Source organism: Macrobrachium nipponense, chromosome 39 (genome assembly GCF_015104395.2).
Source record: "Macrobrachium nipponense isolate FS-2020 chromosome 39, ASM1510439v2, whole genome shotgun sequence".
Classification (NCBI taxonomy): Eukaryota; Metazoa; Arthropoda; class Malacostraca; order Decapoda; family Palaemonidae; genus Macrobrachium; species Macrobrachium nipponense.
Window position 1 is genome coordinate 14943079 of NC_061099.1, and position 23461 is coordinate 14966539.

Below are 23461 nucleotides of genomic sequence, written 5' to 3' on the forward strand. Positions count from 1 at the left end.
AGAAAACTTTCTGACGCGCCATTTACGTGTTAAACTGCAACCAATATTTATTACTCTACTTCGTTCTTTCTGCTTACGTGTCAGTGAAATAAAAAAAAATTAGATTGAAAATAAATATTTTGGGACTTAGTATATGTATTATGTACATCTACACAATAGCTTCAAAGATACAGAAATAACAGTGGTAATGAACCTTTAATCTCTCATTTTTCTCTGTGGCAATAATTTTAATAATTCGCGTCTAAGGATTCTGATGAAGTATGTGAAAGTAGACTGTTTAATATGTGTATTAGCTACAACTTCAACGATACAGACATATCTCAGAGGCTTTTGTTTTCTTTCTTACTTTTTACAGTTCATGTCAGGATTCTGATAAGGTCTGTGAATGTAGAACATTTTCTTACAACCTTTTACAACCTTCAGGCTGGTTGGTATAGGGCGAATGCCCCGAAGGTTGGTAGTGCCTTCAGTGCACCTCATGCTGTGCCCTGTAAGCATTACTGAATGTTGTTCGCAGCGTCCCTTCGGCCCCTCCCTGCTATCCCTTTCATTCATTTTACTGTACTTCTTTTCATATTTTCTTTCTTCCATCTTACTTTCCACCCTCTCCTAACAATTGTTTCATAGTGCAACTGCAAGGTCTTCCTCCTGTTACACCTTTTGTACTGTCAATTGCCGTTTCAGCGCTGACTGACCTCGTAGGTCCCAGCACTTAGCCTTTGGCCTAAATTCCATATTCTGTTCTTGTAGGGCGAACACGTTGCCTACAATCTGACCTCCCCTGATTTCTCAGAGGGAAACGAATCACGAGACGGAGACATTTTCCACTCTTCGCAATTTACGATTTAATAATCTCAGCGGATCAGCCGTGATGGATGCTATCGCTTTCTCGATAATGGAGGTTTTAGTCAGAGCTTGCTTATCAGTGCGCGCTAAATCAGGACCGTGCCACTGTCAGGTTTAATGACTACAGAGTAAAAGACCTAAAGCTTTCTCAAGCGGTAAGAAGATTAATTTTGAATGGGAATGAGTGTAGCATCCGGTCTATGCTTTGCAACGCAAATCTTTCGCTATCGCGATGTCAGAATTTACCTAAAGAGGCCAGAAGTGTCGACTTCCATGCAGGTCATCATGCTATTAGGGTTTTATTGTACAGTATAACATATTCTATGAACGAATTATTCTTTTGAATATGTAACTGTTGTAAATTTATAATGGTCCGGTTTATCATTGGCTAGTTACACAATGTGTATATAGTCTGTTCAGCCAAAACACTTCGCACAGCACCAGTAGTTTTCACAATGTTGCTCTCTCTGGATTCTAAAAGAAATTTTTAAACGTGCCGGTAAAATTTGTATTTTATGATTTCAAGACGTTTCTCCTTTTCTCTCTGGATAAATATTATATTGTTTTACCTTCATAAATGACATTAATAACGATATATCTGCCTAACCTTCCCCTGTTAGCGGGGCATCGTATTGCGAAATCGAACATCTTACTATCTTCGATGGGTAGCCATCTTCCAAAATTAATATGTTATTCAATAAAACTGAAACTATGGGTTGCTCCTACTCAAGAACATTTTAAGAATGGCTTTAAGCAAGTGGAGTAATCAAACGCATACTTACTATACCGCTACGCCTGAGTGTCTGTAACATGTTACATTGAGCAGAAATAAAGTTCTTATATGAGTGCTGGCTCGTGCATACTCACCGTCAGTTCAGCTACGCTTTAGTCTGATTATTTGGTTAATCGTGAATTTAACTTCTGTTTTGCTAGTCCCGGCAATAGGGATATTGGAAAACTGTGGCAAGTTTTACAATACCTATAATTACCTGTTCTATTCATTCATATTTTTACCCTTCAAACTATATAAAACAAAAAGAAATTCCTACTTACCTCTCAAGCAATTCGATCGTTGTTACGAACGCTATGAGAGAAACTGTAAAAGGGTTGAAGTCATGAGGACAATGATCGTTAGTCAAACGTCTGTTCACCCTTGAAAGAACAGAAACGTCATAGGCTCTGGAATTGATGAAGGTATTAATGGCCGAAGGTGTCTGGCGAAGGAAAAGGATTCGATCCTTCGTTGCGGTCATGGCAGTGCGTGCGTGATCCATCTTGTCAACTGCTCTCTCTCTCTCTCTCTCTCTCTCTCTCTCTCTCTCTCTTTCATGTCGCTCCTTTGGATGACGGGACTCTTCAGTGTGAACAAATAGTTCCTGAATGGAAGAGGCATCTCTCTCTCTCTCTCTCTCTCTCTCTCTCTCTCTCTCTCTCTCTCTCTCTCTCTCTCTGTGGAAAAGGTTCATTTTACTCAAATTAGTACTTTCCATCTTGTATATGTGTATATATATTGCCGGGAACGTCGGAAAAATCCTTAACAACAACGATCCTGACTCGGGATTATAATGAGACGGTATTTATGTATTAATATATGTATATATAAATGTTTGTGAAATCCATATATAAATATATGTATATCTATATATATATATAATATATATATATATTAAAAATTTAAATAAATATATAGATATAGAGAGAGAGAGAGAGAGAGAGAGAGAGAGAGAGAGAGAGATAATATATATGATATATATATATATATATATATATATATATATATATATATATATATATATTACACACACACACGCATAGTATATATAATGTACAGAGTAAGAGTGATACTAGAAGTTGGAGAAAAGAATTTTGATGTAGGTGGAAAAGTTTGTAAAAGTTCTTGCAAGTTCTTGAGAGAAATGTGAGCGAGAGTCTGCTTGTTAGGGTAAGTGGAAACCAGAAGATGGAGCAATAACTTTTAATATGGATGGCGGAAGAATGGAAGTAGGTTAGTCGCAGAGGTATTTGGGAATGGAAGTAACGAATGAGTGTAGGATGAGGACAAAAATTAAATTAATAGGAAAGCGAAGGTATGTAGTCGGGGGAGTGGAAAAGGTTCGGGAGAAGATAATACTAGATGTCTAATGAAGACAAGGGAAGAATGTAACTAGTGCCTGTTGTTTCAATATATGAAGAATCGCAAAGGCGAGATACTACATGAAGGTACGGAGAAGTGATTGTGAAGATAGCTAGTAGAAAGACAATTGGGTTTTAAGATGGTTGAACATTTGGAAAGAATAGAGGACGAAAGTTTCGGAAATGTTAAAAGGAACGAAGTAAATGGTAGAATATGCTCACCGTCACAAAAAGTATGACAGGTGACCAAGCAGGAACTATCTCATGTGCGGTGTCGAGTCATAATACTCACTTTGTGGGGAAAGGGAATCCATCACTTCAGGAAAGTTGGGGTGCTTTTATGGCACTTTTTCAAAATCAAAACAGGACTGCAAACCTGTCTAGTTTAGAATCATGCATCCAACTTATCAATGACTGTTGCTGGCACTGCAAAATCCACTTCGTTAGGTTTCTTGCAATGATTCCAGCTATGACCAAGATCAAACTCGTTTACCTTTTCTCTATCCTTTAACCTTTCAAGGTGTAGTATTCAACACCTACGATTATTATACTCTGCAGGTAAGCAACTACTAGGAGACGGCCTCCCAATCAGAGCACGCAAAATTAGGGAGGGAATTGTTGATTGCGTATGAAGCAAGCTAGTCACTTCTTTCGAATATAGCTTGTTAAGTCCAGAAGTGTAGAAACAGGATTTTAGTACTTGGACGTCTTTGTATCACGTGTTGTCATCTAGATCCTTCACGGTTGTTGCTTTTTTCGGTGCAATCTTCTACTCTGTATTCCCTTGAGCTTTACACTCCTATGTGTATTCTCCTGACTGTCGTATGCTTTGTGTTGAGAAGGGCCCATACGCCATTCCAAGTATTGTTTTTAGTTTTCTGTGAAAGAAAACTTTTGAGATGGCTTTGTCTATCAGTCCGCCCTCAGATCTTAAAAAACTACTGAGGCTAGGGGCCTGCTTATTGGTATGTTGATCATCCACCCTCCAATCTATAAACATACCAAATTTGCAGCCCTCTAGCTTCAGTGGTTTTGATTTTAGGTTAAGGCTACCCATGGATCGTGTGTCTGACACCGATTTCCGGAAGCGTCGCCGAGGCACCTTCACTTGGCTGCATCTGGGGAGCAACTGCGCGCTCCAAGGTCGTAACAGAGAGTTTCATACTACAACACATTGAGAGGTCTGTGTTCATTCAACTTTGTACGCTGCACAGAAAACTCGATTACACCGAAGGTTTCTTCGGCGAACCTTCGGCGCATTTTTTTTTTATTTGTCAATCACTTTTTTCTATATAGCCTACCTTTACTTCTGAATGCACAAACATTCAAGATACCCATGAAAGGCTGATTGTTGTTTATGAAATATTCTTGTGTTGGCAGTTTCCTTTAGGTTTTTCAATTCACATTTTTGGTGAGTAGCTTAACTTTATTAAATGATACTTTCCACAAATTTCTAGCCTTTAACTGTAAAAACCGGGGAAGGGATTAGGAATCATCTAAGACATCAAAGATCATTAGAGGGCTATATAGTATTGTAATGCTGTTATGAATACGCGCATTAATTGATATGTAATTGAAAAAATACCTCATGCTAACTGGCTTAAGTGACTCACATATGCATACTTAATATTCACTTAGGGACATGTGATCCCCGAGGGGATAGTAATAAACATGGCGATGTAACAGTGTAGATGAATCAATGTTTCGCCCTGTTTATTATTAGCCCCTCGGGGATCACATGTCCCTAAGTGAAGTGGTGATTTCACGAACTCCCTGAAAATTTCAGGGATTACTTGATATCCTCGGTTTGATAATCTTACTTAACATGTATATATATATATATATATATATATATAATATATATATATATAGATATATATATATATATATATATATATCATACTATATATATAATATAAAATACTTATTTATCTTGGGCATCAAAAGTTGGTTTCCCCTAGTAACGCCTCACCAATAAATTGAATGAAACATTAAGCAATCACATAAAGATTTGAAGGTCACTCGAAACACGGACTGCCAGGGTACCTAATGCACGAGTCCGCGGAATAAGTAAATTCGTTCCTGCCGTTGTCATTGGTGACATATTGATCGAGACATTGCAACGAATGAATTGCATGACGAGACCGTGTCAATCCGCGGGGCTGCCACCAGCTCTCTCGACCCGCACGTGATCGCCTTCGGTTAGGACTCCAGGAGCAGAGAGAGAGAGAGAGAGAGAGAGAGAGAGAGAGAGAGAGAGAGAGAGAGAGAGAGAGAGAGACGAGAGAGGGAAACTTAAGAGATTTATGCTGCTGATAGTTGCCGTGGTCGGCTTTTGTTGATGTTTTATTGGTTTCTGCTTATTTTGACTGGTGTAATACTTAGCTCTGTTGGAGCACAAAGAACTGTTCGTGTGTTGACTTTGGAATAAAAGAATTAAATAGATATTTTTTTAAAAGACGAGCTGACATAGAAAACCGTGTGTGTAACACCATTGACACCTACAAACTATATGATATATATATATATATATATATATATATATATATATATATATATATATATTATATATATAATATATGATAAGCGAATACCGCAGGAAAATGATAGGCAGAAATCCATGCGCTTTCGTCTTTACTAAAACATTGTCAAGGAAACGACAATGTCTTAGTAAAAACGAAAGCGCTTGGATTTCTGCCTATCATTTTCCTGTGGTATTCGCTTATTTAATGAAGTCGCATGCGTCTACTGTTTTTTGAAGAATATATATATATATATATATATACACATATAATATATATGCATTATATATGTATGCATACATGTATGTATGTATGTACTATGAATGTTTGAGAGTATATATCTTACAATTCTCAGTAGGTCCTTTGGGATGAAAATGTATTTTGACTCCCAATCATGTTAATTGGGTCAACTGGGTGAACTCGTAGCAGCAGCCCCAGCAGCCAGGACCGAACCACAGATCTCTTTAGGCCGAACACTGTGCTGTGCCACTGAACTAAACCAACCATCCGGTTCTCATCAAGTATTGCGGAATGAGGTTGCTGGGCCGTTTCAGTCCTCCAGTTGCGACCCACAGCAGTTCACTAAGCCTGTGACACTTATTCACAGGATAAATCTTGACGCCTCGCTTGGGAATTGAACCCAATGTCTTTATTTTATTTAGGCATGTGTATACGAATAACATTTTTGACAAGTGACATCTTGGCTAGCCTGGCAATCTAAAATGAAAAGTTTCTGCAAACACATAAGTTATTTAAAGGATTGTTGTGATTATTAAGGCCTATAATGTTTCCTAGTGTGGACAGGCCTTTAGACCACTTCGGTAAATACCACCTATGTCAGCTGGCTAATCGAAAGACAAGAATTTCCTGTAAACAGACATATAAAGGAGAGATTTCATGACTGAAGGCCGCGTCTAAATGGCGCTGGCGACTCTTGGAAACGTGTGACACGGTTGCGTGCGAGAGAGGCCGCTGCCTCAGTCGCAGCGGTCCACAGAAATTCCCAGTCTTGGTGAGTAGCGGTGTGCACGACTATAGTAGTTGCTTTCAAGGAAAATGCAAACACACAACACAAATACATATATACATGTATAAATATTGTATACATATGTTATATTTGTTATATTATATATATGTATATATATTATATATGTATAAATGTATATATATATATATATACACTTGTATATATATATATATATATATATATATATATATATATATATATATTATAAATCTTAATACTACGTGGGGAACGCTTAACACTACTAAGCCTAGATCCAGATGAAGAAAGAAATGGGGATATTCTAATGATTGACCGAGATTCGAACTCGCGCGTCCGAGGTATCAGAACGAGAGAGAGAGAGAGAGAGAGAGAGAGAGAGAGAGAGAGAGAGAGAGAGAGATATGACAGGAAATTATCCCTTTGTAGGTATACCAACGTTTCGGGAATCCAATCCCATCATCAGGGCTACAATAAAATCATTTTATGCGATCTTTAAAACTTGCTGGAACACAGCTGGTATGCTGATGAAATATTTAGTTGTTCTTTAGCTTAAACAAGCACAACACAAACTTACCAACTTATTTCGGGGAATAATACAGGATATGACTTTTTTTTTTTTTTCAACCCCTTTTCAGTCTCCAGCCACACCTGCTAACAGGAAATCCGGCTAAATTTTTTATAGTGTTGCACATTTTTTCCCTATGTTAGATAGCTATAGTTTTTATTTTACTTATTAACGTAACTGTTTCGTTATGCAACTTAATATTTTGTCAACATACTTGCTATTTATGCAAGTATTTCAGATTGTTTAAATTGATTATATTGTGGCCCTGATGACGGGAATGGATTCCCAAAGCGTTTGCGTCATTAAAACGAAAACATGATTCCCAGTCTTCTTGCTGCTCTGTTCATTGTTAAATTTAAGCTTGCCAGGATCAAAAAGCTTTGTTTAAAAAGGGATATCACAGCAAATGGGATTATTTCAGAGATGCATTGCAGACGGTATGACCGGCGAATCTTTTTTCTGTATTAGATTTATTGCTTCCAGCATCTAGCAGCAATGTTGAAGAGCTCTTCGCATACGCTGTAATATTTGTCCCTTATTAATTAAAGTCGCAGTGCTTCCTACCAATGACGGTCCTTCTTGTTTACTTCCTCTGAAAAACTTTCTACTTTTGTCGTATCCACCATGTGCAATTCAGTTCAGGAGGTTTGGTTTAAAGAATCATTTTCCTGCAGCCGTAGCAGAATCTTCTATCTACAACAAGAATCACTTAACTCTTCAACCTCATCAAGGTTTGAACCAAGTCGTCTGTTCCACACCTGTATTCGTCTCAAATTCTTTTGCCTCCAGATGCATTAAAAACTTCTTATGTATTTCATTCATGTCAAGGAGACTTAACAACCCATGAATAAATTCCAACTTTGGAGCCTCTTTTAAATCTCTTCAGTTCGACAACATGTAGTACTGACACAACTACTAACGTTGTCCCCTTTTTCATTCTGCAGTGTCTGTCGTCGTCATTTGATTTTATGTACTAGGAGTTTGCCCATATCATACTTTTGTCGTACGAACATTTTCACTTTTCTTCACCCAAGTAGTTTTAAACTTTCACAAGTGATTGTAACTTAATCTCTCCTTTTCCCGTTAGAAGACTCGTCACTGGCAAATACACACACACATACACACACTCACACACACATATATAACATATATGTGTAAATATATACGTAAAACTGTAGACTGATTTATTCTTAACCCTCTTGCATTTCATTGTGAACATTGGATCAATAAAGTTAACATAAACCAAATTGCCCCTCCCAGTTAAGGCTATCACTCAACATTCGGAATATTCTGATTAATGGTATTCATGTAAAAGACAGATTTTCCCCCTTTTAAAGGCATCAAGTAGAGAGTATGGTAGTTTGTCGGGGACTAAGAAGGACACTTTCACTTCTCCAGAGCAGTGACAGAAAAGTCGTTTGGAAGTGAAAGAAAAATACCCTGTAGTTGAGAGAGAGAGAGAGAGAGAGAGAGAGAGAGAGAGAGAGAGAGAGAGAGAGAGAGAGAGAGAGAGAGAGAGAGAGAGAGAGAGAGAGAGAGAGAGAGAGAGAGAGAGGTTAGACTATATATGAGCAAGATCAGTGATTCAATGATTAGCCCTTAATTCAGTCCTGGCAAGAAAGGAAACAGTAAGTTTCAGAGGCATGAGTGAGGGGATCGATAAGGTCAACATCCAGTTGAATTTACTGATGATTTTGTATGCAGATAAATGAATTTTGGGCTACGCAGTGTTTACAAGACAACTTTGAAGTCGTCTGTACACCCAAGATCTTGATAGAATTTAGAGGATAAATATTCTTTCTGTCAAACACTAATGGGAGAGTTGACCAAGAAATAGTTAGACAATGAGTTTGAATTTCCATGTCTGCTCTTGAGATGAGAAACGGCAATTCAAGATTTAATATGTAAATAAGAATGGGGGATGGAGTGTCGCCTTACTGGCTAGTTTAGTTTAAATTTAAAATCCATGGAGTTAATGTATTGTGGAAACTTTTGCCAATAATTATTGAAAACTCTGCCCTTTCAACTTTTCTTTTATCAGGTGCCAAAATTCTAGAGCTCCCAAAACTAGAGTTTTTTCTAGATAGGCAAGGACAATACATACTAAGGGACTACAGAATACACATAAGTCATTTGGTAATCATAAATATTTCAACTTGTCCCCTGCTTGGATTTTACGCTTCTGCATGCTTGCAAGATTCTTAAACCCTTCCATATATTTACATATACTTCATATTTATATTTTTATCTTTTCAGGTGAGTGACTCCGTTTCCTGTACAATGCAAGTAAGGTTTATTGTTCCTGTGTTTGTCGGATGGAGGTGGATGAGAAAGACGTATGAACTGATGAAGACTTCCAGTCTTGCATTGTGGTGTATTTATTGCATGGTTTTGTCGTCTGCGGTACGAGAGAGAGAGAGAGAGAGAGAGAGAGAGAGAGAGAGAGAGAGAGAGAGAGAGAGAATTGTTTTTTCCGAGAACAAAATTAAGTGAAGTGAAGGAATGTGACAATTGGAGAGGGCAAACAAGGAAGTAAGAACATGTTCTAGGAACGAGCATTGTAATGCGTAATGAATAAGAAGGGCCCACATGAATGTTTTTCAGGTAAAACAAATTAGGCTGGTAATTTTAGTCCATTTCGATAGAATGAAAGGAATTTTTAATCATTCCGTCTCAATTATTTAATTCCGTCTTACGACATCAGGATATATAGGCACTTATTAATTTATTTTTTTATTTATACATTTATGTGTGTGCATTTTATACTGTATATGGGATATAAGGATAATTTTATACTATATAGGAAACTACTTGTTATAGGGACACATTGTGCGTATGTGTGAGCCAGTGTTATGTACGCATTAAGTCTCTAAGTCATACTGTACTCTGTGTGTTTCCAGTTCAGCTTATTTGTGTGCATTTTCGCATGTCCTTGGTACACCGTACATCGTGTTGCGTGCATGCATGATTATTAGCTTACTGAAAACGCTCCTCTGCGGGCGTTATTGTAGGTGTTCAATACAGTACGGTTATGTATGCTTTTGTGAACATGCGAACGTGTCTGTCAGGCCGGAGGTGCGTGCTACCGTGTCTGTCCTGCTGTCAGGTAACAGCTGCCTTTTTACGAGAAACGAACCTAATTGTTCAGAAGTTATTAGCCTTAGTTCTTGTTTCACTGTAGGAACAATAGCCACGAGTAACTCGCCTCTTCTTTTTTTTTTCTTAGGAATATGGACGAGAAGGTATGACAGAGTGTATGGATTATTTGTTGAGTAGGTGGTTTAAATGCGTAGAGAGCTTAGTGGATTTTTGTCATTTGTGGCAATGAAAAACATTCAGTAATATATACTGTTGTTTTTATTTACTAACTGATTTTTGTTATTATACATAAGGGACTTTTTCAGAAATATTTGAGAACTGCTTTGCATTTACTAAAAGAAAATCTTACTTCAAATTCCTTTGAAGGATGATTATTGTAGTAAATAAAGTATAGGGATGAAAAATAAATTTCATTCTCTCATTTTTTTTTATTAGAACATACTATTTTATGAAGATTGCTCAGGATTGACATAATGATGTTACCTCCATTTTTGAAAATGTAATATAAGGATTATGGAAGAATGGGAGCTGTTGATTGGTAAGGATATTTGGGAGTGAATGTAACTGGTGATTGTTGGATGAGTGACAGTGTCAGTTCCTGATTTCGTGAAACACTGAAGGTAGCAGAGGGTGCTCACAGAGTACGTGGTACGTGGAAGGAAAAAAAGTGTCTATTGAACAAAGTTGACATGAACGGAGGAATTTCTGAGAATTTTCCTCGTTTGCTTCAATGAAATAAGCTACTGAGATGAGCAGTTTCCATAGAATTCATCAAATGTGGGAAAATCTGAGATACGAACTGTAAAATGGTTAAACTAAGTGAACGGATGGATCAGAATGTTATATGAGGGCCTTGTCATGGGAGGGGATTGGAGGATAACAGCGTGGAGAAAGCAGGGTGTCGTTTGTAAGTGTGGGGAAGGAGAAGAAGCCTTGGATGATACAGGAGAGGTGGCGTAGAAGAGCTAGTGGAACGGGAGAACCTTCGTGCACAGTCACAACAGAGTTAAGTGACTGCAGGGGAGTTCATTATAGTTTGGGAGCCTTCTGTTTAGTTACTAAGTATTTAACGTAATGGAAGTTTTCTGCAAATAGCTTCAATTTTGTTTGATCAGTTAAAGAGTGAATGGAATGCTGCAGTGACCCTTGTCTTGTTTTACCCAATGAGAGGGAGCAGCTAATTGCTGAAAAAAATTTAATATATATATATATATATATATATATATATATATATATATATATATATATGTGTGTGTGTGTGTGTGTGTGTGTGTGTGTGTGTGTGTGTGTTTATGCATGTATGTATGTATATTAAGGGATATAAGTTAATATCAATGAATCTGAAAAAGAAACATGTGGATATGACATTTCCATTTTTCCGAAGTATATTTTATCTTTTATTTGCTGTGCACATTTGCGCAAATATATAAAGTACATTAGTGTTATTAATAAAAGTAAAAGTTCTTAATCAGTTTTTCCGTAAGAATAACTTTCATACGTAATTCTATTTCCTCGACTCTTAACGGGTATTGTTTTAATATAATTCTGCATTTTCATTTTATTGGGGGTTATTGTTTTATTTTCTCACGTATATAAGAGGAAATGTGTTTTTTTTCTTTAATTAAAATGAGTTCTCCAATAACAACTGTCATCCTTTGACACGAGATTCGATGACAGCGTTGAAATTTCTGCCATTTCAGAGAGGAAAATGGCTAATAGGGTAATATGTTGCGCATTTCCTTGAATATTAATCCTTCAGAATAAGTTTTGAATAAGTTTAAAGTGCCAACAGACTTCATTTCTGGTCTCTGTTTCAGTAGTTGGAGAGATATTTTCTCTTTATGCTTGTGGGTATTTAGCATGTGTGTGTGTGTGTGTGTGTGTGTGTGTGTGTGTGTGTGTGTGTGTGTGTGTGTGTGTGTGTGTGTGTATAAGGGGAACGTTTGGCTGTTAGATATGAGTGAGTTTTAGTGTGCTTAATTATTCATTGCAATAAATGACATATGAGATTCAAGATTAGATATGTCGCGCCTTTGAGACAAGATAGACACTTGCAGATGTAACTCCCGTCGTGAAAGAATGTATTCTCTCTCTCTCTCTCGTTGGTTACTTAATGGGATTTGTGGAGATTTTTTGTTCTTCATTATACTCCACAGCCTGAATGAATGGAGAGAGCGAGCTTTATATTGATTCCGACTTGTAGAGGAGAGAAAGGAATAGATGCAGAAGAGAGCTTCATTGATTCATTTTTAAATGAGGAAGAGCGAAGCTATTTATTGATGGAGAGAGAGAGAGAGAGAGAGAGAGAGAGAGAGAGAGAGAGAGAGAGAGAGAGAGAGAGAGCGTGTGGAAGTGTGGAAGTCATAAAAAATGCCGCAGGTGTTATGGAGAGACAAAGGTCAATGTATTTGGAGATCCCAAGAGGATCTCCTCTTATCTCTTGTGATTCTGTCTTTTATCATCCCTTCCTGCTCTGTCTCTTTTTGAAATTTTCCTCCCCCAAACTCGCAATTCTTCATCTATTTATTCTCGCTACATAACTTTTATTCCTGCTCCTTTATATTTCATTACCTTGCTGTAGTCTTTCCTATCGTTTCATTTGTAGAACGTAGATGTTGTGGCTTTTTTCAAATTGCGTTTTTTTTCTTTTTTTGTGATTTTTCTTCTTCATTATCTTTGATATATTTGATTTTCCCCTTCCTTCCTTCGTTCCTTCCTTCCTTCCCTCCTCCTTTATCTGTCTCTCGATTCGATGGCATGTAAATAATAATAATCAACTCACAGAGGCCCCACCGACGGGGCTGTTTCCCACGATGGCTGACGCTCCGTTCTGACTGAATTCTTGGTTTCCAGACTTTCAACCTAAAATATCTGCCAGAGTGATCCATTATTTAGTTATTTATATTTATTTATGTCTTTATTTTATTTTTTACCTTGTTGCCCTTTTCAGGCTCTTAAGCGACTTTTCCATGTGATAATTGTATCAAGATCGACTTTGCTATCCCAAAGTTTTATGAATGGAGTCTATACTACTAGTTAATTCCCTGTGTTAGGAAGCAGGTTGCTTAAATCGAAGCTATTGCTCTTGTATTCTCAATCAGTCAATTACATTTTTTAGTTCTAAGAAACAAAACGAATCAGTTTAGATGTCTTTGGTCATTTATTACAAGTAGTTTGAGAAATCTTTTCATGATGATTAGCATATCGTCTTATGAAATATCAATAGATTTATTTAGCGGTGTCGATCCGTGGCGTTGAAATAAGTTGAGAGGTATGCAATATGTCAGTTCACGAGAATCCAGTTACAAGTAAGTCTTGTTTAGCAACTGGTTGGTAATGTCTTCCGTAGCAACACTGCTCACTTTTCTCTGTCAAGTCTACTCCTGGACCTTTTCTGACGGCGACGGCACTTCACTTGACGACCTGCTACATAAACTGCATTTCTTCTGATGGCAGACAATTTGAAATTGTGTCCTTAAGTGCTCTGTGGTAATGAAGCAGTTCGAATGCCCAGTCAACGACAGCCCTGCCTTCTACAAGCACCAGTTTTCGCAAGAACCTTTCCATTTTCAGATGAATCTCTGGTCTCGGCTGATACGGGTTGACTCTTATGTAAAGTCTGCCACGTCAGAGAACTCCATGCTCTTTGCAGAAGAAATCATAAATAAATAATAGATGGTCGTCAACGAGGAAGAGACAAGTTTGCCTGGTGCTATCTTCTACAATTGAGTTATGGATAAGCGTGTCGTAAATATAATTCATCTTGCAATGGATGACATTGTTGCATCATCGACACATTCCTTGCATGCATCAAGGACGGGTCAGTGCCTTATAAAATTTTGCCCTTTGACAATAAGTTGTAAGAGTATATCTTAGTTTAACCAGACCACTGAGCTGATGAACAGCTCTCCTAGGGCTGGCCCAAAGGATGAGATATTTTTACGCGACTAGGAACCAATTGGTTACCTATACTCTGTTTTTTTTCCATCTGTCCATCCGCCTGTGGTGTTTTTGTATGGTAACACTGCTTCTCGGCCTTTAGATAGTTACATTCAGCTTACATTCAACGATTATAATAATATCCTATTTTGAATATTAACGGTGTAATTCGCATACAGTAAATTATTAAAACACTTTTCAGTTGCAAATGTACACCCAGATATCCTTTTATTTACCTAAAACTTACACATTGCGTAACTATCTAAAGCCTGGGACGTAGTGTTACCATACAAAAACACCACAGGCGGATGGACAGATGGAAAAAAAACAGAGTATAGTTACGGGACCTGCAAGCTCATTGTGGGATCCGAACCACATTATATCGAGAAAGGAATTTCTAACCGTCAGAAATAAATTCCTTTGATTCAACGTTGGCAGAACGGCGAGTTGAACTCGCGACTACCGATTAGGTAGGCGAGCACATAAACCACTCGTCCAACGAGGAACTGCAATAAGTTGTGCATCTCTTGCAAGCGTCTACGAAATTTCAACGTGCTTGTAAAGGAATAACAAAGCAAGAAGTTATCCTTGGGCCACAACCATTTAAACATTGATATGATTATTTTGTTGATACAATCTGCTGTTGAGAAAGGTTGCTACCGGCAGTTCTCGTTCTGCATTTTGAAAAATAGTAAATAGCTTTTATATGCTATTGACAACATAATACATAAACCAAGCAAACGAAATCACGACGGAAAAGTGTACAAAAAACATATATACAGAATCAAGAAGTGTACGTGAACGTTCTCACCAGCAAAGGAAGTCGTCGTCGTCGTCTCTCTCTCTCTCTCTCTCTCTCTCTCTCTCGTCACGTCTCCTCTCTCTCTCCCTCCTCTCTTTCTCTCTTCCTCCTCTCTCTCTCTCTCTCTCTCTCTCTCTCTCTCTCTCTCTCTCTCTCTCTCTTAAAGATATATAGTTAAGAATATTGGTCTAAGGTCATCATCATCTGAGAAAAACCTCAGACAAATAATTATACCAAATAGAAGGGGAAGTTTATCTCATTGTGTTTGCTAATACGTTTAAGTATCAAATCATATTTTGTGACGTTTTAGCCATCGACGAAGCAAACTTTATGCTATCATCTCTCTTGAATACCAATTTATTTATTTATTTATTTATTCATTTATTTTTTGTTATCGTTATTAATTGTGCCTTTCATAGCTATTATCTCTTACCCAACTTGAATCTGGACTCTTGTCATGCGATCTCCCGAGTTATTTATACCATCCTTTCTTTCTTATGTGGTGTTGCAGAATGAGACTTAAAAATGTTTTGCAGTATTGTTGATAAATTATCGATATTTTGGGGGGGAATGAGACCAACTAGTTTTATATATCAGCTTTGAGGAAATGTTTTTATTCTCTGTTCTTTGGTCCAAATATTTTATCACCCAGCTGTAACGGATATGAAAATCAGGATTTACCGTTCCCTAGTTATCAGAAGTTAAACGTAAGCTATTTTTAAAAGAGGAAAATTAAGCCTACTCTGACACTTTGATTATATGCTATTATCCTCCATCAAAGCAATCTTAGAAAATTTTATTCAACAAAATAGATTTGTCAGCACTGTTAAGAAAAGTCACTGGAACCCTGCCTGCCACGACTTCATAAGCTGATTTTGGTTTTGACCATTTTTTTATATATATTTTACAGGAAAGTTTTCTCAGATGGGAAAATATGAATTGCAAAATTCCTCGTATACTTGTTCGTTCAACATGAGTTACTGGATTCTATTCTAAAGCCGTAATCTGTTATGATCTTGATTTAAAGTTTATTATTGATTTTTTATTTTTCATTTGGGCCTAAACATTACACATTTTAGGCCACATTTTTAATGACTTCTGATATGTGTATATATTTCTGTTAGCATTGTTTTTTGAAATGCTTATTGATTGCCATTTATGTTAATGAACATTTGTCAATACTACAGGCATACCTGTAATCTTTTTCTGCCAGAATAGATATATTTATGATTAATAAAATGCAAGGAACTAGCTCAAGCAACTGTTTCCATGATTCGATTCTGTAGTTGATATTCATAGTCTAGTCAAGTCAAGTGAATTGTTGTAGCCAAGAATAAATGTTGACTTTTTTACAGTTGGCCGATGAAGCTGCATCATACGAATATTTCTTTTTTGTAATAAAAGATGACCCTTATATATTATATGGTTTTATGAATGCTATGTAGTTCAAATTATTTTGACCATGTATGCAGTACAGTATTATATTACCTTTGTTCGTTTCATATTTGCAGAGGTAAAACTGTCATTTTCTTTTTACCCTTTTCCATGTGACCCTATTTTGTTAACTCCTTGTGATCCCAAGATGGAAGATCATAATAATGAAAATTGACTTCTTTTTTTTTTCCTTTGCCATCACATCTTTGTTACCCGTTTCTCTTCAATGTGACTGTCTTTCACTTCTGTATGTTGCACTTCGCTTCTTCTTCTTTAAACCTGTCAGTGTTCTTTCAGTTTCTGTGACACTCAGCACCAGTCAGTTTGTTGAAGGCAGTTAGTGTTGACTGATACTCCAATCACTTGTTCTTGAAAGGTTGAAAGCCCAGATGCTGCCGGACCTTTCAAACGAATAGATTTGATACGAGCGCGTCTCGTAAGGGTTTGTCATTTGTATGGCTTTGGGTATCATAAAATTTCAATAATTTGCTTGTGGGTGGGACAACTGTAGAATGATCCAGAGAGCTCACTGGACTCTCATTTGAGGCCGATCGTCCCAAGAACGGGTGATTGGCAGAACGAACAAAGTCTTGACTTGTGTTGACTGCTGAAACTTTGCCCCTCCCTTCCTCCCTCCCGCCCTTCACCCTTTCCATTCTCGGCTCACCACCTCACACCTCACGCGCCTTACCTAACTTTGTTTGTGGAGGAAGCCACGAAATCGGTCACCCTCCATTGTGTTATTATCGAGTCGTTTTATGTGTATTTTTAATTTGTTTCTCTCTTCCTTGTGCCTTTCTTTAGGCCTCCTCTTTCTCTCCCACGGTAGGTATCTGAATTGCCAAGTCATTCTTTGACTGATATGTTTCTCTCGAGAATGTGCATATAGTGTTTGTTGCCCTCCTCTCTCTCTCTCTCTCTATGTAGGCCTGCTTTCACCTCAGGTATTTCTCGTAATGCTTGCAACCCACTGCTTCTTTTCTTAAATGAGCGTGTACACACAAAGGGTTTTTTTTATGTGTGTGTGTGTGCGCGCGCTTGTTCGCTCCTTTCCCAATTGACCTTCCTCGTGGTATCTCGCCCGCAGTGTTTAGCTTTCCTCTGCCTGAATTTGATTTTATCTGCATTATTAATTTTTTTTTACTCCCAAGTTTTACAGATTTCCTTTTAGCATTTGCTGATTTTTTCATCAGTTATATAGTATTTTTCATCTTAATTTTCTTCCACTTTTATATATTCTTGTATGTAAATATTTATATAATAACGCGTGCATTTTACACGAACACACACACACATATATTTATATATTCTATATATTATATATGTAGGTTATATATATATATATATATATAAGTCCGTCACATACAAAGGCTTACTGTTATATAATAGCTTATTATATAATATATATATATATATATATCTAATATATATATATTATATATACATATATATATATATATATTATAATTCCTACTATACATACATATATCTAATACATACATATATAGTATTATTATGTCCTCACATACACACATGCTTACATACATACAGAGACACAGATAGATAATGTGATAGAAACCATATATAAATTGAAATTTGATAGAAAATTAAGGCATTTTACACAGACACAAAACACACACACACACACACACACACTATTTTACAAGTGCACTGTTTTAAGCTGAAATTAACATAATGATATGAAATTCGCTATCCCTTGGAAATAACCTAGGCCGAAAGGGTGTTATACGTAAGGACTCCTACTCTGACCAGGGTTGGAATTATGCCTTTTGTGGTCCAAACGAAATAGATGTAGGTTTGAATCCCGGTGATGGAAGGACCACCTATGAAGGAGGAATTTCTTTAGGTGTAGGTTGTTCCCAAGGTATAGTCAGTCCTTAGGAATGGGACATTTGTTATTACATCACTTTTGAACACGCACATTGACAGACCTATGTATATGATATATATATACGTGTTTATATATATATATAATATATATCTATATATATATATATATATATATATATATGTATGTATGTATGTATGATGTATATAATATATCTGTACACACACTTAAGTAAGTATGTATGTATGTATGATATTATATATATACATATATATATATTATATATATATATATATATTATTAACAGTATTATCCGTTTTCACTAAAAGATGGTGGCGTCCCCAGGGGAAAAACAAGTCGGTAATCTTCACTTCATTCATCCTTTTTCACGGCTGATCATCATCCCTGTGCCTCAGTTTTGCCTTATGGTTTTTTTTATGCTGATTAATGTTCTATACGTTATCTGTTAATTCCTTAGGAAGAAGTGCAACTGGAAACTGAGCATTTCCTCTGTGTTCATAGCGGCCTTTTTACCGGATGAAACTTTACAAATACATTTTGCCATGAAAGAAGTGTTTGATAAAAAACAGGATCTTTCCTAAATAGTGACCCCCAAGGATTTTCGGGGGTCGGTACCTGACTCATATTTCTTGGCGGTCATTATCTTTATGATATTTACAGCCTTTTGTGTATGTTTTCACAGTCATCCCCAACGGACTTGTACTAAACACGCATCAGAGGTGGATACATACCGGATTACAACCCTTGGGGTCACTATCTAGAAGTTCTGAAAACAATTACGGTAGATGTTAATACTTGCCAGATAGGCCAAATGTTGCTATTGAAACGTAAATGAAAGGCTTTTCATGATTCGTCCAGGAATGTAAATTGCCAAATCAACGGAATTATTTTTATTGATCAAATTAGTCATTCGCGTCTCCGTGGAATTTATTTATTCTCGTCTTGGATATCTATCTACGTAAAATTGTGTGGTGATGATTTCCCAATAATGGCCTTCGCATTAGAAGCGGTTCTGCAGAGTTCTTGGCACTGTTCAGACTGGGATGCAACTTTCACGTTTTTCAAAACGCACGTTTGTCTACGTTTTTTTTTTTATACAAACGCGCCCAATGTTGGTTCATCAGCTTCCAGTTTCAAGTATTTATTCCTTCGTGTAAATCTTTTATGCGTGATCGGGTGCATAGTGAAGCACTTCATTTCCAGAATAAAAAATCAGTGCCCTTCATTTTCAGAAGTAAATCTGAACAAAGAGTTGAAATTATATGTTTGAATTAATTCTGACTGAATATGGAAAATCATACCAAATTTTTGTATAAAGTCTAAAATTACAATTAATTTAAATAACATTACATAATTTTTCGTCAAGAATTAGGATTATAAGATACATTTTTATCTGCAGATATAAACAAGGACATACAAACAGCCACAATAACAATAATAATGAAAATAATAGTCATGACTATGGGTAGTATCTATTGTACATAGGATAGTTGGGATTATTTTTGAGTAAGAGCTAAGTATTGAAACTCATAATTTTCTCCCAAAGCTTAATTAATGAAGTGATTTCAGTTTTAATACTAAATCACTTTCACTCTTAATACCACGTCCCCCATCGTGTGTACTTATATGTATATATATATATATATATATATATATATCTATATATATATATATATATATATATATTATATATATATATATATATATGCGCATGCATGCTAGTGTAATTACTAGCAAAGAAGTATCCATTACTATGACAACTATTTTTTTTTTCATTAGACCTCTTTCTTTTTTCTGTCATCGCATTTGCATTCCATTTGCATGCATCCTGCTTTCTGCAAGTCGTGCACGTTGCATCTGAGCTCGAGTAGACGCTTCTTAGCTAAAAAATTACCGACAGACAAAATATCTTGGGACAACCTGACCATTGCAGTCTTCAGTATCTTGCAAGAAGCGTTGAGAAGTGTATTATTTAATTTACTTTGGGTGAGATGAAAATGTAGTCTTTGTGGTTTTATTTTATTCTTTTTATACCTTTACCAAATGTTTCATTTCAGAGAATTGAAAAGAAGTGGTTGCCGTGTTACATCATTTTATAACCTTTCGTTTTTTCGGTCATGAATAACGCGCGCCATAGTTTAGCCTTGGCCTTTTTGCGTCTGTGAAACAGGGAAACGATGACAGTTACGTCCTTGATTGTGTCTGTGATTTATAGAGACGTGGCTGTGTCTGTGATGAACAATTGACGCCATTTACATGCATGACTTACACTCTCTTTATCCTTGATGATTTGCAACCAGTCAGTTTTGCCAGTTGTCACTTCTGGCTGTTCTACATTCATCACCACTTACATGGAATCCGAATATTCTATTTTGACAATTGCCTGAACATTTTTGTGTCGGTAACGAATAATTGACACCTTTGTGTGTGTGTGTGTGTGTGTGTGCGTGCAGACAAAAATGTAAAAATGTGTATAATGTGTGTCGTGCTGTCATAAAAATAGTGTTATCAAGAAAGCAAAGGTTTCAAAGAAGAGCAAATTGATTCGTGAGAATGCATTTTGGCTTTCACTAATTTCCAGTGGAACGTTCCCAACTTCACCAAACTTCCTCAGGGCCACCATTGTATTTTACGACCTTGCGAAATAGTATGGGCTTCTGGGTACAGAGATTATTCAGTGTGTTAAATGAAAGCCGATATATGGAATGAAGCTGAATTTGACATTTCAGTATTGCTGGCTCATTTGGCTCTACCTGACCCATAAGTTTTAGCTACCATAGGGAGTCCGTCGGTTTTTTTTTTTTTTTTGGGGGGGGGATCATGATTTATACATATCGCAAAATAAAATTAATCTTTGTCCCTTTAGTGCTTCTTTTTTTTGAAGTGTCCGGCTGATAGATTATAATGGTCTGTACATAGCTCTGTACTATTGATATAAATACTCCGAGAAAGACCGAGGCACTGAATCTGAAATCTTCTCACAGGCGTGATTCTGACACATGACAAGAATGTGATAGAACTGTTTATGGAAAAGAAAGTTGAATGTTTTGTTTTTTAGTGTTGCCCACTGAAAGGAAAGGCGTTGCAAACTATGAGAAACAAGAGCGATTGTATTCGATGTGGCAAAGATTATTGATCTAGGAAGGGATCACTTTTTAATGAAGATTGTGTAGGTGTGTGAAACAGTCAATTCCTGTGATCTTCAGGACTGTGTAGTTGAAATGAAGAAAGCATCAGAGAAAAGAGTTCGCGTCGAATGTGCTTGTTCGAGGCATTGAAAAAGTGAGAAATTTATTGGAATGTATAACTGCTAAAGTGCTTTGAAGGGTAAGAAAATGTTGCTTTGGCAACTGAATACACTGAATGACCCAATTTGGCGAAAGTCTTCTTTATAGACTCAAAACCGAAGGCTTTCAACAAAAACAAAAACACTCTTAGACTACTGAAATCATTCACAATGAGCAGATATTTTACAGTTTAGTTACTGTAAGAGAGTGTCTGTTTCCATGCTGAAGTCGTTAAAGAATAAACAGACTCTAAATACTCCTTCACCATAAGGATAGACCAAAAGAAGAGTAGTTATATGATAATGCCAAAAACAAACGGCACTTTGCTCCACATCAAAGAAATATTGCAAATGCTCTACCCTTCCGTCCACGTTTTTTTTTATTTTTTAATGAAACATGGCAATGGTGAATAAATGAAAAGGTGTCGAGTTCTTAAGAGATGCTTAGATTTAAGTATTCAGAAAAAGATCATTCCTCGAGAGATTTATCTATATGACTATATTATAGTATATTCGTACATATATACTATATGTGTGTGCGTGTGTGTTAATGTCCTAGCCTAGAGTCTAAGACATTTAATAAGATCATTTACATCTAATAATCATCTACATTTGACAAAAGAAAAAAAATGCAGATTCTCCTCGTTCTCAAGATGATTGATTGACTGGTTATTTGACAAGCTGAAGATTTATCCTCGTTGGTCGCTGTCAGCCATATGCGTATTATGTAGAATCATGCTACAGTGCTGAATGCAATGTACCTGTCATTGAATAGCCAGGGAATGATTCAATTCAAATGTTTTGCTGGAGCAGAATGTTTGGAAGTCGAGTTTCCATTCGCGTGTGCTCGTCATACCTTATCGGCTGTTCAAATGGAGTAGCCTTTTATTGTTCTATCTATTGATGATAAGGGCCCTTCAGCTCCCACTATCCCAGTATTGTTAAAGAAACCTAGTTGGGGGGGTGGGGTGAGAGGTGGCGGGACGAGAGGTTGTAGGAAGAGGTTAGGTTGAAAAGGGCTTCTCGTACTGGAAGGAGAAGAAAGTGTTCGTTGGTTCGTTCGTTCGTTCAGAGAAGAAGAAAGAAAAGAAGAAGAAGAAGAGAGTAGAGAGAAGAAGGAGAGGAGGAGGAGAGGTGGAGGTGAGGAGAGGAGGAGGAGGAGGAGGAGACTTGAAGGGCACTGGAGGTCCTTCAAGTTGCTGGAAAAGGAGCGTCAAAAACCTGACTAAATACTGCGTCTCACTTTCTTAAAAAGGTGAATATTTATGGGACACTTTTTCTCCCCATTCGGTTTTTTTACAACAGATATACATCGACTTCTGCGCTATATTTAATTCACTCTCACTAGGCGGTTTGCAGTGCCATATACTTTGTTTTTTTTTTACTTTAAAAATGGAGTCTATAACTTTAAAAATTGAGCATATATGAAGAAAAGAAAAACCAGCAGCAAACCTCGCCTTTAACGTAACTCCTCAAACACTGGGGCGTTTATTCCGTCATTTCCTTGTATTTGTCGACTCTCTCTAGTACTCTCTTTCAGTATACGCAGTCCTCAGCACGTTAAATTAAAAGTATTCTCACTATATCACTAGGGCAGTTTTACAGATACTTGTTGTCGAAATAAAGTCTAATGAATGTTTGCACACACAAACACAAACACATATTTTATATGAACATGAAAGACGATTACAGACATCACAACAGATATGCAGCGGGCTTTTAAGTGTGTGAACTGATCAGCCTGACCACATCCACGAGTTGAACTTGAATTTCTTTGGTTGTGTGTGTCAGTAATATGTAATATATATATATATATATATATATATATATATACTATATATATATATATATATATATATATAGATATATATATATATATATATTGCGGATGTGGTTTTGCCAGTGACACAAATAGCCATGATTTTATCCATCACTTCTCAAATATTCTGTCTTAATCGT

At 36.7% G+C, this 23461-nt stretch overlaps 1 protein-coding gene across 7 annotated transcripts in view; it reads left to right on the plus strand.

The window, feature by feature from the left end:
* The window catches only part of LOC135210146 (glucose transporter type 1-like), a 372059-nt gene that overhangs the window by 259782 nt on the left and 88816 nt on the right, over positions 1 to 23461 (plus strand). For all 7 annotated transcript variants that reach the window (XM_064242967.1, XM_064242965.1, XM_064242966.1 and 4 more), the window contains one exon: positions 17151 to 17171. In XM_064242967.1, the coding sequence (XP_064099037.1) occupies positions 17151 to 17171 (21 nt within the window). The remainder of the gene's footprint in view (positions 1 to 17150; positions 17172 to 23461) is intronic.